We start from the raw sequence: 16,373 nt of genomic DNA, 5'->3' as shown, positions 1-16,373 counted from the left end.
CAGGGAGCCTGGATGAGATGGGAGCAAGCGCTGGAGCGTAAGATCACATGGACCGAGCTGTGGAAAGCTGAGCCCCACCGAATCAAATTCTTGATCCAGGCGGTTTATGACGTGCTGCCTAGCCCATCCAACCTTTGCATCTGGGGAAGGCAGAGACACCGGCTTGCCCCCTCTGCCAGAGGAGAGGAACCTTGGAGCACATCCTCAGCTGCTGTTCGAAAGCCCTGGGTGAAGGGCGCTACCGCTGGAGACACGACCAGGTCCTTAAGGCAATAGCTAATTCCATCTGCTGCGGGATTAGCCACAGCAAGAGCCTTCGCCCAGTGAAGAAGAGCATTACTTTCGTCAGAGCTGGGGAGAAGGTTGTAGTGACCACCCAAAATACCTCCCCTGGCCTGTTGGCAACGGCGCGTGATTGGGTGCTAAAGGTTGACCTGGGAAGCAACTAAAGTTCCCCGAAGAGGTCGCAAAAACAACTTTGAGGCCAGACATTGTGATTACTTCAGTAGCCACCAAGCAGGTAGTTCTTTTGGAGCTTACTGTGCCGTGGGAGGACCGGATGGAGGAGGCCCATGAGAGGAAGAGGGCTAAGTACTCCGAGCTAGTGGAGGAGTGCAGGAGCAATGGTTGGCGGGCAAGATGCCAACCCATCGAAGTAGGATGCAGAGGATTTGCGGGCCAGTCTCTCTGCAGGGCCTACAAGATGCTGGGTATTGCTGGAGCCAGCCAGCGAAAGGCCATCAAGTTGGCCACAGATGCTGCAGAAGTGGCATCAAGGTGGCTGTGGATCAGGAGAGGAGAGGAGTGGCACGTAGGGTAGCGCTACCTGGGCACAAGCTGGGGCTTGATCAACCCCAGTTGGGTCGCCTGGAGGAGGGGGTCTGATTGTTGAAAGACCCGAAACCCCCTGTGATCCCAGGTTACATCACTGATGATGTGTCCAGGGGCACCACAAGGTGTATTTGAGAACCGAACCAAAGATGGAAATCCTGGTTTTAATCAGAAATAAAACTTGTTTTATGTACTGTTGCCAGGACACGCTTGTAAAAGAGATTATTAATCTCAATGAGGTTCTCCTGACTAAATAAAGGCTAATGAAAAAAATAAAATAAAATGGGTTAAAAGTAAACAATAATGGTGGAAAACAAACAGAGAAAGGGATAAAAATGGATTCAAAGTGTTAATATTGGCTTAAGAGTGGCAGAAATTAGGGGGGGGGGGGGGGGGGGGGTAATGTCATTAAAAAAGTAGGAACAATTAGTTTATACTGGCAAATAATGGGCATGACAAATCATGAATGTGGGTAAATTGGCAAAAATAAGCATGAAATATCACTACAATCATTACAAGACAAAACATTGTCTGTAATGGTAGCATCAGAGCATGTGGGAGGCCGCACAATGTTTGATATTAATATTAACCTAACCACTAGGAACGAGTGTATCATAGTGTATCATATTTTTCCTGCAGTCTGTGCCTTCTCCTCGCTCTCTTTTCTTTTCTGGTGTCTTGAAGTCGGAGCTGGCGGTTCCTGATCAATGGTTCGTGGATCAACTAGTCTGGGACACTGATGGTCTCTCCTTCTATGCTATTCTGTTTGCCCCTCTATAAAAAAGAAATATGGAGTTTTTTCTTCCCACTGTCGCTAAATGTTTGTTCATTTCTTGCTTTGAATTCTGTGAAGCGCTCTGAGATGACTTTGTTGTAATTTGCGCTATATAAATAAAGATGAGTTGAGAGTTGAGTTGAAAAGAGGTTTAAAGTGACAAAATGGGTCAATGTATGTGACATTAGTTGGGAAAAGTGGAAATGGTTTATAAATGCTGAAAATGTCTTGAAAGTGGGGAAAAAAAATGGTCAGAAAAGTTGCAGAAATGGGGTATTGAGGTTAGATAATTTAAAAAGTAGGAACAACTGGTTTAAACAGGCAAATAAGGGGCATGAGAAATCATGAATGTGTTAAAATTGGCAAAAATACGCATGAAATATGGCAAAAAGAGGTTAAAAGTGACAATAATGTGACATTAGGTGGAAAAGTGGTGGAAAGGGTTTATCAAGGCTGAACATGTCTTTTAAGTAGAAAAATGTGCAGAAAATGCATTGAAATTTGATGGAGAAGTGTCAGACATTGGAGTAATGTAGCAAAAATTCATTAAAAGGAGGAAAAATATGTCAGGAAAAAGTGATGAAAATATGTTAAGGCAAGTTTGGTAGAGCAAAAACAGCCTCAAATTGTTAAAAAAATATTCCTAGTTTTGAGGCATATGGTGACCCCCCCAGTGTCTCACGACCCCAAATGAGCTCCCAACCCCAATTTTGAGAACCCCTGATTTGAACAACCGCCAGAAATGCAAAGCTGCAGTAGGTGATCCACGCCGGTATCTGAAAAACCTCATAAAGTTGAAGTAAATGGTTGTTTTGAATTTAACTTAATCAATCAATAACTCGTACTGTTCATTAAAACCATGTTCACATAAATATAAAAGTCATTAGATAGGACATAGATTGGAGGAACAACCAAAGTGACCAAAAACCTGATAAAAAGAAAGTGTGTTTTCTTAAATTGAGAACTTAACCAACAGGTTGTGGGAACTTAAAGACTTCCTCTGTGGTCTCCCCCTAAAACCAGCTATTTAGAACCATGGCATCAGTGACCGTTGGTTAGAAAAGGTTATTACCACACCACATCTACTGTAAGTGTACGCTCAGTGCTTGTGCTCACTCGACTTAAATGAAGTTAATAGCTAGCGATTGTGAAGCTTCCAGCAGAGACCCTTGTGTCTGTCCAACGTTGTTCTAATATGTGATAATATGGCTAAACATTGACTTAACATTCAGCTTCAGTTTCTCTGCTAACGACCGACTGAGGAAGGGGTTCATCAGATCAGATCAGATCAGATCCGTGCTGCGTGAACTGTGCACGGAAACAAAGCCACGCGTCTCAAACAGATATCGCTCTGAGCAGCAGAGCGTCATGGAGGAGCGCTCCAAAAACTCCAAAGGTACCCATTCCACGATTGCCAACGTATAAAGCTTCTACTAAAAGACGAAAGGAAAGTCCGGGTACAAAGTTTGTGGATAAACGTCTTTGTGACCGCTACAGGATTTATCTCGGAGCTGCTTTTCAAAGGTGGAGGTAGTTGTTGCTTTTAAAAGGATTCTGTGGACAGGTAATAAACATATTTTAATCAAAAGTTATGGCACTCTACCAATAAATGTGTAGTTTTTGTAGTTATACGACTCTGTTATGATTTGCAATGCGCGTGCACAAACGTAGAGGCGTAGCTTCTGGTAGAATGCTAATGCTAGACTAATGCTATTGCCAGATAATGTTAGTTGATGCAACTCTGCTGCAGTTTGTTCCACTTCTTTGCAGCATAACAACTAAAAGCAGCATCACCATGTTTACTGTGAGCTCTGGGCTCCACTATCTGACCTGTGTCCATAGATCTCAGAGACCTGCTGGGTTCATACCTGACTAACATCTCACTGATGTATTCTGGACCAAACCCATTCACACATTTATACACCAGCAGCAGAACTTTAAAGTCTATTCTGAGGCTGACTGGGAGCCAGTGTAAAGACTTTAAAACTGGAGTAATGTGCTCTGACCTCTTTGTTCTGGTTCAGACCTGAGCTGCAGCGTTCTGAACCAGCTGTAGATGTTTGATGAAGACCATTACAATGGTCCAGTCTGCTGGAGATAAAAGCATGGACCAGTTTCTCCTGATCTTTCTGAGTCATTAAACCTTTCACTCTGGAGATGTTCTTTAGGTGGTAGAAGATGTTTTTGTGATAGATTTGATCTGACTGCTGAATGTAAGATCTGAGTCAATCAGAACACCAAGGATTTTGACTTGGTCTTTAGCTTTTAAAGATCCAGACTCAAGATACTTGCTGACAGCAGTCCTCTTTTCATTGTTACCAAAGACAATCACCTCCGTCTTGTCACGGTTTAGTTGAAGGACGTTTTCACTCATCCAGCAGTTTACTTTTTCTAAGCAGTCACACAACACCTCAATGGGACCATAGTCACCATTTTTTTTTCCAAGTTTGACACAATAATTGTCTGTGTTTGCTGTTATGGTTTTGTCTTAGAACGGTTTATATGGTTTAAAACGGAAGATGCTAAGCTTTCAATGGTATATGATACATGTGATATGCAGCTGTATTTAAGAAGAATTTAATCACTTAACAACGTGAATGAGTGAGAACATGCATATTGACCCGTATTCAGGACGGTGGACGTTAAGGGGTTTTAAACAATGCGACAATGGATTTTTTTCTCATCAACATAATCAATTATGTTACTAATGATTTTTGCATTATTGTATATGTTACACACATCGTGGTTGGTGCGAATCTCTCGAGACGGAATCTGAAACTCTGCCTATGCTGGTCATGTGACAGTGTGTTAACCAATCAGAGGCTTTGGAATCAGTCAAACCTGAATTGGGGGGTAATGTCATTTAAAAAGTAGAAAGAATTGGTTTGAACTGGTAAAAAATAGTGGGCATGACAAATCGTGAATGTGGTAAAATTGGCAAAAAATAACCATGAATTATAGTTAAAATAGGTTAAAAGTGACAATAATGGGTCAACATATGTGACATTAGATAGAAAAGTGCTGAACATGTCTTGAAAGTGGAAAAATATGTGCAGAAAAGGCATTCAAATTTGATGGAGAAGTGGCAGAAATGGGAGTAATATAGCAAAAATACATTAAAATGAGGAAAAATATGGCAAGAAAAAATTATTAAAATAGGTTAAAATATGGCAAGTTTGGTGTAGTTGCAGTAAAAGCTCAAAATAAGCAAAAAATGTAATCAAAATGTTCAAAAATGATTCTTAGTTTTTAAGGCGTTTGGTGACCCCATCCCAGTGTCTTGGGATCAATCAAACCTGTGTTTGGGACTGAAAAATCATAAAAATGAAAGTGTATCCCAGTTTATTGCAAAGTTTGATTAAAAAGAGATTAAAACTATTTTCTTTTTCAATTTACCTCAGGCTTGGTGAACCCTGGAGGCGCTCAGAGCCTTCTGTGCTTTTTTAACGTGAACCAACACTGTGAAAACATTCCGTCGTCTGATGACACAGAAAACAAACGTCTGAGGTAATAATGAGTTGCTCACCTCGGGGTGTTGACCCACACGATGCCGATGTGACAGTAGAAAATACACTCCTTGTCTTTCTGGTTCTCACAGGAGCAGCGCCTCTCCCTGTGGTGGAGCTGCACGGGGGGCCTCTCCTCCGCCGTGGGGCTCATCCCGGGAATGCTGGAAGCTGGAAAAGCAGAATACAACATTTCATTCAGGAGTTCTGCTCGGATCACAGCTGGATTACGCATGTTCTCAACACATTGATCCCTAGTTTATGGTCTTCAGAGATTTATTTGGCTTTCTTACACTTTATTTTATGGACTTGGAGAAGCTGCGTGAGAGAGCCCTGTTACAACAAGCTATTAGACTTATTACTGTGGACGTTTATTATCATGTACTGTATCTCACCCATGTCTGTTCATCGACTGCAGGTTTACATTTCACAGTCCAACAGTGTAAACCTAAGGTCTGCAGCCCAAATGTGACCCATCAGACAGTCCAATCCGGTCTGTGAGAGGATTATACACAAAGAAACTAATTGTTCTGTTAATTTGTGAGTTTCTGGAGTTTTCTGCATGTTTTTGTGTGTTTTCGGAGTCATTTTGTGCTTCTGTGGATTTGATTTGCATGCTTTTGGAGTTGTTTTAGGGCCTTTAATGTGTTTCTAAAGTTGTTTTGTGTGTTTTTTGACTAGTTTTAGCGTGTTTTTTGGCGTTGTTCTGTGTGTTTTATTATGAGATATTTCCCCCATGTCTGTTGAACGACTGCAGGTTTAAAAGTGGGAGTTCTTTCTTCCCCGTCGCTAAATACTTGTTCATGTGGATCTTTCTTTCTTTCTTTCTTATGGACTATATATTTTGTTAAGCACTTCCAGATGACTTTGTTGTAATTTGCACTATATAAATAAAGTTGAATTGAATTACATGTCACAGTCCAGCACAGCAAAGGTGTAAACCTGAGGCCTGTGGTCCAAATGTGGCTCATCAGACGATCCAATCTGGTCCGAAAGAGGATTTTACACAAACTTTTTGTTAATTCGTGAGTTTCAAGAGTATTCTGCGTGTTTTTGTGTGTTTTCTGAGTCATTTTGTGGGTCTGTAGTTTCGATTTGCCTGTTTTTGGAGTTGTTTTGGGGCTGTTTTTGTGTTTCTGGAGTCGTTTTTGGGTTCTTTGAAGTTTTTTTTACGTGTTTCTCTAATTTGTATGATTTTCGACTCGTTTGGGAGTGTTTTTTGGAGTCATGTTGTTTGTTTTATTATGATATACTATACAGTATCTCACCCATGTCTGTTCAACTACTGCAGGTTTACATTTCATAGTCCAGCACGGCAAAGGTGTAAATCTGAGGCCTGCGTTCCAAATGTGGCTCATCAGATGATCCAATCTGGTCCAAAAGAGGATTTTACACAGAGAAACAGAAGTTTTTGTTAATTTGTGAATTTTTGGAGTTTTCTACATGTTTTTGTTGCTATAATATATCTTGTCCGAAAAGGAGTAAGAAGAAGCAAAGGCTGTTGTCTTGTGCGTATTTGGAGTCGTTTTTTGTGTTTTTGGAGTTGTTTTGTTTTTTTTCTGAAGTTGCTCTGTGTGTTTTGGTGTGTCTTTGATGTGTTCCTTTGATCATTTGTGGGTTTTTTGTTAATTCGTTCTGTGTGGTTTGGAGTCATTTTGTGTGTGTGTGTGTGTGTGTGTGTGTGTGTGTTTATCAATCAGCAAGTGAAGGTTTTATCATCGTTCAGGAGCCAGGACATTCCTGAACACACCTGTCTCCGGTTCGTCTGATAACCGTTTACGGTTGCCATGACATTCGCATGAAGCCTTGGATTTAACCAAGAAATAGAAACACGCAGGACAGACTGGAATTTGAACAAACAGAGGCCGATGAAGAATATCACGCACACACACACACACACACACACACACACACACACACACACACACACACACACACACACACACACACACACACACACACACACACAGACACACACACACACACACACACACACACACACACACACACACACACACACACACACACACACACACACCACACACACACACACACACACACACACACACACACACACCACACACACACACACACAGCCCATAAAGCAGACGGAGCCCACAGGCAGCTTTTGATCTCACACAGGGGATGTTTGGGCGTCTAAAGAAGGATTCACATGCTTTACACATGGCAAACAAATAACAGCCCTGCGAAGCGTAAATGCTGTTGGTCGGTTCCTTAAACCGCCAAGTCCCAGCCAATCAAATCGCTGACATGTGATTAGTGTCAGACTATTTTCCCATGTACCACGGAGCCTTTTCTGTCAAATCACACATTCTGATTTATGCTTTATCTCAGCGATGGAGCAGAGTTTATCACAAACATGTGACTGTATCTTTTTGTTGTAGTTTTGAGCATTTTTCTGTAGATTTGTGTGTTCTTCAAGGCATTTTGTGGGCTTTCGTTGTTGTATTGTTTTTGTTTTTATTTTGTGCATTTTTTGCTACATTTGTGTGTTTTTGTTGTCGTTTCTTGCTAATTTCGTGTGTTTTTGTTGTCATTTTTTGTATTTTTTTTGCTAGTTTTGTGTTTTTGTTGTCATTTTGTGCATTTTTTTGCCAATTTTGTGTGTTTATGATTTCATTTTGTTGCATTTTTTACTGTTTTCATTTTGTGCATTTTTTTCGAATTTTCTGCATTTTTGTTGTCATTTTATGCATTTTTTTCTAACTGTGTATTTTTTATGTCATTTTGTGCATTTTTTGCTAACTTTGCTATCATTTTTTGCTAGTTTTGTGTGTTTTTGTCGTCATTTTGTGCATTTAGACCAATGGCTGCATTAATGCCTTAAATCTCACAAAAAGCCTTAAGGCCTGCCACTGCCAGGTGAGTCTTTATCACAAATGTCCACATTGACTTTTACTGTTAATTCATGATATTTGTGTGTTCCAGTTCTTGTTACAGACGGGAAGCACATCGAGTGTGAAAGCAAACAGTGTTATTTGAATCGTTACTTTCTCATGAATCATTGAAGGTCAAACCTCCTCAAATCCAGATTTAAGTCTGTGCTCCTCTCCCATGACCTCAGCTTTAGAGAGCCTGAGCTGAAGATATGTTTCCTATATTCTCCATGTTCTCTGTATTCTCTATATTCTCCATGTTCTCCATGTTCTCCATGTTCTCCATGTTCTCTATATTCTCTATATTCTCTATGTTCTCTATATTCTCTATATTCTCTATATTCTTTATGTTCTCTATGTTCTCTATATTCTCTATGTTTTCTATATTCTCTATGTTCTCTATGTTCTCTATATTCTCTATATTCTTTATGTTCTTTATATTCCCTATATTCTCTATATTCTTTATGTTCTTTATATTCCCTATATTCTCTATATTCTTTATGTTCTTTATGTTCTCTATATTCTTTATGTTCTCTATGTTCTCAGTGTTTAGTCTGGACTGTAAAATATGAAACTAAAGTAAAGTAACACTTCCCAAATGACAGCTCATCTCAAAGACTACGTTATTCTACGTAAATGGTCTTTTTAGGAATGACGTCATAACGACCAAAGGTCTGGATTAAAATATTATTTAAAAAAAAGTGTAACTAGGAGCAGAAATATGAAGAGTAGACCTGACGTGATCACAACATTCTGTATGTGACACAAACACAAAGTGTCATTATTCAGCTTCACAACGATCGTCTATGGGCAACTTTTATCACAGCAGGGGCCACAGAAGTGTGACTGTCTAACCCGAGGGCCACGTCAGCGTTCAGAATATAAGCAACCAGAACAGGATTATAGACATTTTTGCATATTCTTTTGTCATTTTGCATGGTTTTCCTCTAATTGTGTGTGTTTTTGTTGTCATATTGTTTATTTTAGTGGTTGTTTGTCTGTTCTTAGTCAATTTTTTCCTCTCTTTTTGCATGTTTTGTTGTCATTGTATGTTTTTTGGTGTTATTTTGTGTATTTTTGACTTTTGTGTGTTCTTGGTAGTATTTTCGTATACAATTCTCTCTACTTTTACTTCTTTTTGTTGTTTTTTGTGTTGTTGGTGTCATGTTTATGTTTTTGTTGTCGCTTTGTATATTTCTCTACTAATTTTGTGTATTTTTGTAGTTATATTGTGTATTTTAGGAGTCATTTAGTGTGTTGTTGGTGTTATTTGTATATTGTTTGTGTTGTTTGTGTGTTCTTGGTATTTTTTAGTATACATTTCTCTGTAGTTTTGCTTCTTTTTGTGTTTTTGGTGTTGTGTATGTTTTTGTTGTCATTTTTAAATATTTTTGTAGTCATTTTTCTGTCATTTTGTGTCTTTTTGGAGTCTTTTTGTGTCTTTTTGGAGTCTTTTTGTGTATTTTTGGAGTCTTTTTGTGTAGTCACTTTCGGGAGCCACCTTCAGTTGTCCATTTCTGATGTAAAGTACATTCATAGGATGTGTTGGTGTCCCTTTAACCTTCAACAGACCTTTAAATATGCACCTTTTTGGTGATTTTAGTGGAAGTTGTTTCCTCTTTAAGGCTTTTTAACTCTGCTTTTCTTCCAAATGAATCCCTCTGTCTGTAAATTCTGCTTAATAGCGATGATCTAAATCTCATTACCAGCCCGTTCTCATCTGTGGCCCCTGACATTCAGGTATGCACCCAGCGAACCCACTGTGCGTGCCGACACTCTCTCCGTGTAACTGGTACACCTTGTTTTGGTTTGAAATCCTGAAGGAACCCGCTGTGTGTAAAGTGTTTTTAAAAAAAACAGTGCAGGGTTGGGCTCCCAAAGCTCCTGCTAAGACTTAAAGTCCTGATGACCTCAACAAACACACACAGCGGGATTGACCCCGACCTCACCACCGGGTCCACCATAGCACAGAAATCTAGTTAGAGAAGAACCACAGGGTTGATGAATGAGGGGCAAAAGAAGGCTGGAAACACAAAAAAACACAGCTTCTGTTTGGAGAGGGACGTTAATTAGATGATAGTCGATCTTTAAGAGACTCAAAAGTCAATCGGGGCCACTTTTCAATGTGCTACAGGCTTCGAACGAGAAAAACACAAGAAAAACCCAAAAATGGGCTTTTATTTTGAAGGCAAACATCAAAATACGCACCTAACTTTTCACAAGCACTTATTTTTACAAAATATCTTTAGATTAGATCAGACATGTGGCCCCCAAAAGTAAAGAAACAAAGGACTCCAAAATCACATCAAATGACAGAAAAACACAAAAATTGACAAATACAAAACAACTTGGACGAACCAACAGCAAACATTGCATACACAGGTTTTCTCCCAAAAAGACTGCAAATATTCAGAAAAACATACAAACTAAAAGAAAAATACACAAAAATGACTTCAAAACAAACACAAAATTACACAAAATGAGGGGGGAAGGACAATAAAATACATAAAATTACAGTATTATCTGGGTCTTTCTAACTTTACTGAAGTCCTGATGTGGTGATCTATATGGTGCTGCTCCTCTGACATTATTACACTGAATGATGTTTCCTGCAATGATTTATTATACTACACTATTGTTTCATTATCTCAAGTTAATTATCCCGTTATCACGGGAAAACAAGGTCTTGTTATCTCGAGATCTCGAAAAATTTAAGTCATGATCACGGGAAAACGGAGGGAAAAAAGTGTATGAAAGCATGGCCCTTTAGGGCTTCCGTACAAAATGACTCCAAAACACAAACAATATTACAGAAATTGCACAAAGGGAAAATAGAAATACACAGATTTTCTCCCAAGACACAAAAAGACTACAAGTATAGACAGAAACAACAGGAAAACATACACAAGAAAACAAAAACACACAAAATGACTTGAAGATTACGCGTTACGTTTAGATGAGATCAGACATCAGACGGGCCCTCAAAAGTACATGAACAAATGACTCCAAAAGCACACAAAATAACAGAAAAACTCACAAAAACATACAAAAATTACTCCAAAAATTAAAAAAAATGCCAAAAGGAATACACAAAATGAATCCAAAAACACACAAAATGACTTCAAAACAAACACAAAAATACACAAAATGACACACAAACCCATAGTTGTTTCTTGTGTTAGTGCTCAGATTCGTCATTATTCTAAATTAATTTAACATTAATCTAATCACTAGCATCATTGTCCATGAGGATCTATTCTTTCTTTGTGTAATTACAACAAACATTTCCTTTTGTTTTGGTAATGGATTAATTATTAAGAAGAGTTGTTGATGCCACTGCATTAAAAAGGTTTGTAGCGTAGCGTCTCCTAATGTGGACATGTTGCTGTGTGAGCACTCACAGTCACAGATAAAGATCAAAGATTATTACACTGATTTATTGGCTGAAAATGGAAAAAGGTCAATCCAGGTTGAGTACTGAACCTTTACCCTTTGACCCTGCTCGGTCAGCGCCACTACGAGCTAAGCTAAGCTAAGCATAGCTATTGGACAGAGCTGCCAAGCATCACACTTTGAGTGTGACAGTCACGCAGTTTGACCCATTCTCACGCCACACTTCACATTTCTCTTGCTTATATTTCCTCTATTTTTTTTTTCACGATAATAATCTTTGGTCCTCGCGGCTTGCCGTAGTTCTAGTAACTGATTGACTGACCGAGATTACCAATCCCAGTTGTCCTCGTCATAGCGGCTGTCTCTACTGTCCTCCTGGCTTCTCACAGTCTACGCTCACTGCATGCTACTTACTGGAAAACAAACCAACATGGCAACCAAACGACACAACTGCTAAATATGTTCCCATAGTGTGTTTTTATGTTTCCACATGCGCAGTCAGTTCCCCAAGATGAAAACCATTTACGTCCAAAAGCAGCTCTCTACGCTGCCTTTAGACGTAACCACGCTATGCTAAATGCTATACGTAAGTTCATAGTTCATTAGTGAATTCATATCATGTGACCGCTGCTGCGACGTTCTATAGCTAGTGGGCGGGATAACACTACAGTCAGGACGACAGCGTTAGAGATGATAGAGAAACTTTTTTTTGAGAAAAAAAAAATGGGAGACCAACACCTGAGTTACCAGAGCTTCAGCAAAGGAAAGGTCAGAACATTGTTATTATTTTCTACAGTGAAAGGAAGGATTGACTTTGTGGATGCTCCTCACTGAGGCTGTTCTGAGTTGTTGTTGTTGTCTTTTTCTCCATGTTTCTGTTTTTCTAACACAAACAACAGATGTGCTGCCGTGTCATGAGATATATCTTGTTGGGAGAGTATGGAGGCTATATTAAATAATTGTTTATGTTTCTTTAATGGTGTTTATGATGATTTTGTTAGATGGCTAAATACTTGTTCATGTGGATCTTGTTGGGTTTTTATTATGAATTTTATATTTTGATAAGCGCATTGAGATGACTTTGTTGTAAATTGCTTTATACAAATAAAGTTGAATTGAATTGAATTAACACTTGCCAGCAGAAACATATGAAATTGTCATTGGTGGTCTCTATCCACAGTATCAGCTGTACTACAGTGATAAACTAACAGTTGATGTGCACCCTGAGGTGGCTTGGCTGATGACTGCAGTTCCACTAACCACCGTGGTGTTACTATGGAGTCTGATTTATACATCCTGCCCTATGCTGCTTTAATGTGGTTATGTAGTTGTTTTGTGTATTTTTGTTGTCATTGTGTGTGTGTGTGTTTTTTTTTTTTTTGCTTTACTTTTCGGTGTCTTTGGTCGCTTATAGTGTATTTTCTTTAGGGGCTGAGATTCGGGGTCACCAGTTCCTCATATCTGACATAAATAGAAAACAAACAATTCACATTTTACATCATAGATGGCAGCGCCAGCCTTGAAAGAATTTAGAAACACTTTTGTACACATTGTAGCTTATGACTGACACACTGGTAAATTACAGCAGAAAGGGAAGAGCCTACTGGATAATAATCACTTCAATGTGATTTAGTTTGTTGTAAATCTGTTTGTACCTGCAACCAAACAACAAGCTGTTCCTGTCTCTGGTTACTGAAAAACGTTCCATGTAGCGTCTGTAACCGGACAGAAAACACCAGAATCATGTCACAATAAATGAAGATAATCTCTGCTCAGAGATGACTGTTTCCTGCTGCTAACACTTTAACAAACCAGACCTTCTAAACCCTGGGGTCAGGACCCCATTTAGGGCCGCAAGACTCTGGGAGGGGGTTGTGAGATGCCTTGAAGAATTTTCTAAACAATTTGAGCCCTTTTTTGCTTTTTTTTTTTTTTTTACCTTTTTTCTGCAACTACACTTATCACTTTTTTTTGCCATATTTTTGCTTCTTTTAATACATTTTTGCTACATTACTCCCATTTCTGCCACTTCATCACATTTCAATGCCTTTTCCACCTAATGTCACATGTTGACCCATTATTCATTGTTACTTTTAACCTGTTTTCACCACACTTTATGCTTATTTTTGCCAATTTACCAGAGATGTTTGCCAATCACGTTCATGATTTGTCACACCCATTATTTGCCAGTTTAAACTAATATGTTCCAATATTGACACTTGGTTTTTAAAATCCCATTTGCCACCAGTTTTGGTCACTTTTAACTCATTTTATTTCTGATTAAAACAAGGATCTACATCTTTAAGATGACTATATACTATACTATGGTGCAAATAATAATGACTTTATGGATGGGCGCCAAAAAGCTCTTATTTTGGTACTTCTGGTGAATTGGCACATTAGCTAAATATTTAGTTTCACCTGTGACATTTAGATTTAACATTTAAATCTAGATTTACCATTTACATTTAGATGTATTCCTTCATAATGTTGTAATTTGTGTATAATGACAATAAAATAAGTCTATTGTATTCTACATTTATATTTAACATTTAGATATTTTTAAGAGAGAAAAAAAAAATCACTAATTTCTTAAATATTGCATAAATCTGGTCAAAAGTAATTTAGTAAAAATTGACATACATTTTTTAAAAGTGGTTTATTGCTAAATGTTGTTGTTTATTTTAGCATGCACAATTTTACAATGGGCGCCCCACAACTTTATGTTAACATTCTGAGCCCATCTGTATTTTTTAACACCAACAAACGTGACATCATTGGTTCTGTTTCCGAGCTGAAGGCGTTATTTGGTCCCCAAACACCGGCTCCGTCTCATGGCTCGTATTCACCGCCTCCAGCAACAGCCACACACACTCTTCCTTTTCCCATCATTTCACTCCATGTTCTACAGTTTCTCCTGCACTTTCTTTCTTTCTCTCTTTCCACGCCAACTTCTCCTGAACATTGTGGGAAACAAAGCCCAGCTCGTCTGCACAGTGTTCAGCAGCCAAGCCAAACTTTAATATCTGATCTCATCTTCAACAAATTCAATTCTACAAATATTGCTTAAGAGTAATACCACAGGCACAGAAATGTTCATCGAACACAGGGTATTTGTTGCGTTTTGGACTCATTTTGTATATTTCTGTCATCATCTTGCAAAATTTTCTGTCATTTTTGTGTATTTTAAGTCGTCTTGCGCAACTTTTGGTTATTTTTGTGTATTTACGATGTCATTCCCATATAATTTAGTGTGTTTTTGTTGTCCTATTGAGTATTTTTTATGTGGTTTGTTACTTTGGTTGTCATTTTTACAGTATTTCTGTCATCATTTTGCACATTTTTCTGTATCTTCTCATTTTGTGCAACTTTTGGTTCTTTTTGTAAATTTCTGGTGTCATTCCTATATGTTTTTGTTGTCTTATTGTGTATTTTGGATGTGGTGTGTTACTTTTTAAGTCATTTTTACAGTATTTCTGTTATAAATTTGCAAATATTTGTGTATTTTAAGTCATCTTGTGCAACTTTTGGTTACTTTTGTGTATTTCTGTTGTCATTCTATATATTTTAATGTGTTTTTTGTTGTCCTTTTGTGTATTGTTGATGTGGTTTGTTCATTTTGTAGTCATTTTTACAGTTTTTCTGTTGTGTTTTTGCACATTTTGTTTTTCATTTTTGTGTATTTTAAGTCTTCTTGTGGAATTTTTGGTTATTTTTGTGTATTTCTGGTGTCATTCTATATATTTACTTGTGTTTTTGTTGTCCTATTGTGTACTTGTGTTGTCATTTTGCAAATCTTTCTGTTCTTATTTAAATAGTTTGATCTCTAGTGGGCTGCAGAGTTTAGGTAGAAAAATAATATAATATAATAATTCAACATGATACTGTGAGTCCTTGTTTGCACTTCCACGTAGCCTATAAATGATATTTAAGTATAAAAGGCACCGACCATATCCATCTCACACCATTTTGTGACCAATTTGTATTTCATTTTAGGGAATCATTTGAGAAAATTGACAATTGGGAAAAAATTGTGACTTCTTTCAACAATTTGCAATTAATGACTGTGATGTGATAAGCACAGGAATACTATGAGCCGTGGCTAATACTGTGCAGTTTCATAGAATTTGTATATTTAGAGGAAAGGAAGCAATAATAAACAAATTATCAATTTACACAGTGATCCATATTACTATTTAATTCTCCTGAGGGCCAAATTTAAGGCCCTAAAGGGCTAGATTTGGCCCCCGAGCCTTGAGTTTGACACGTAGGCACCAAATCATCTGCTCTGTGTTAGATGAATATAAAAATCCTTTATTCCGTCGGTCAATTCATCCATTGATACATCATCCAATCTATTGATGCGTTCATCCAGCCATTCATTGAGTATTGATAGTACAGTAACCCAGTGTTTTTACTTTGATCAACATAATTCCAACACACTCATAAAATACTGCATTTTTTATTAATTCCATGATTTTTCAATAAGCACACTGTATATTTTTAGTTTGATTGGATTCATACTTTTTGAGATATGACCAATTTAGTGGAGGGTATGTTTTTAATTGTCTTCCTTTTCCAGCTTCTAATATCTCAGGAACTACATCACATAGGAAAGATAAATGTGATATAGTAATATAGCTCCACCTACTCTCTCAGAATATAGAAAAATATCTGCTATACATCATATCTGGTGGACATGCCAGCTCCTCTAAATAGTCAAAAATTGTGTGTTTGGGTCTGGAACATGTTTAGGTCTTCAGTGAACTACTTAGCATATGTCTCAGCTCCCTGTCATGTGATCATCTTAGAGCTATGAACATAGACTCTTCACATCACTAATGATTAGTCACATATATGCATTGGTTCTTGGTCACACGCTCTTGAAATCTGAAAAACAATATTTTTTTTACCATTTTTATTGGCCTATAAGTGTAAACTATTTGATCTGTTTTAATTTATAGTGTAAAG

At 38.0% G+C, this 16,373-nt stretch overlaps 1 protein-coding gene across 1 annotated transcript in view; it reads right to left on the bottom strand.

The window, feature by feature from the left end:
- The window catches only part of LOC114458219 (endothelin-3), a 47,978-nt gene that overhangs the window by 13,503 nt on the left and 18,102 nt on the right, over window positions 1-16,373 (bottom strand). Inside the window, exon 2 of the mRNA XM_028440562.1 lies at window positions 5,133-5,283. Within this exon, the coding sequence (XP_028296363.1) occupies window positions 5,133-5,283 (151 nt within the window). The remainder of the gene's footprint in view (window positions 1-5,132; window positions 5,284-16,373) is intronic.

This window comes from Gouania willdenowi (assembly GCF_900634775.1).
Source record: "Gouania willdenowi chromosome 24 unlocalized genomic scaffold, fGouWil2.1 scaffold_320_arrow_ctg1, whole genome shotgun sequence".
Classification (NCBI taxonomy): domain Eukaryota; kingdom Metazoa; phylum Chordata; class Actinopteri; order Blenniiformes; family Gobiesocidae; genus Gouania; species Gouania willdenowi.
The sequence above is the reverse complement of the archived record's forward strand: the minus strand, read 5'-3'. Positions and strand labels throughout refer to the sequence as shown.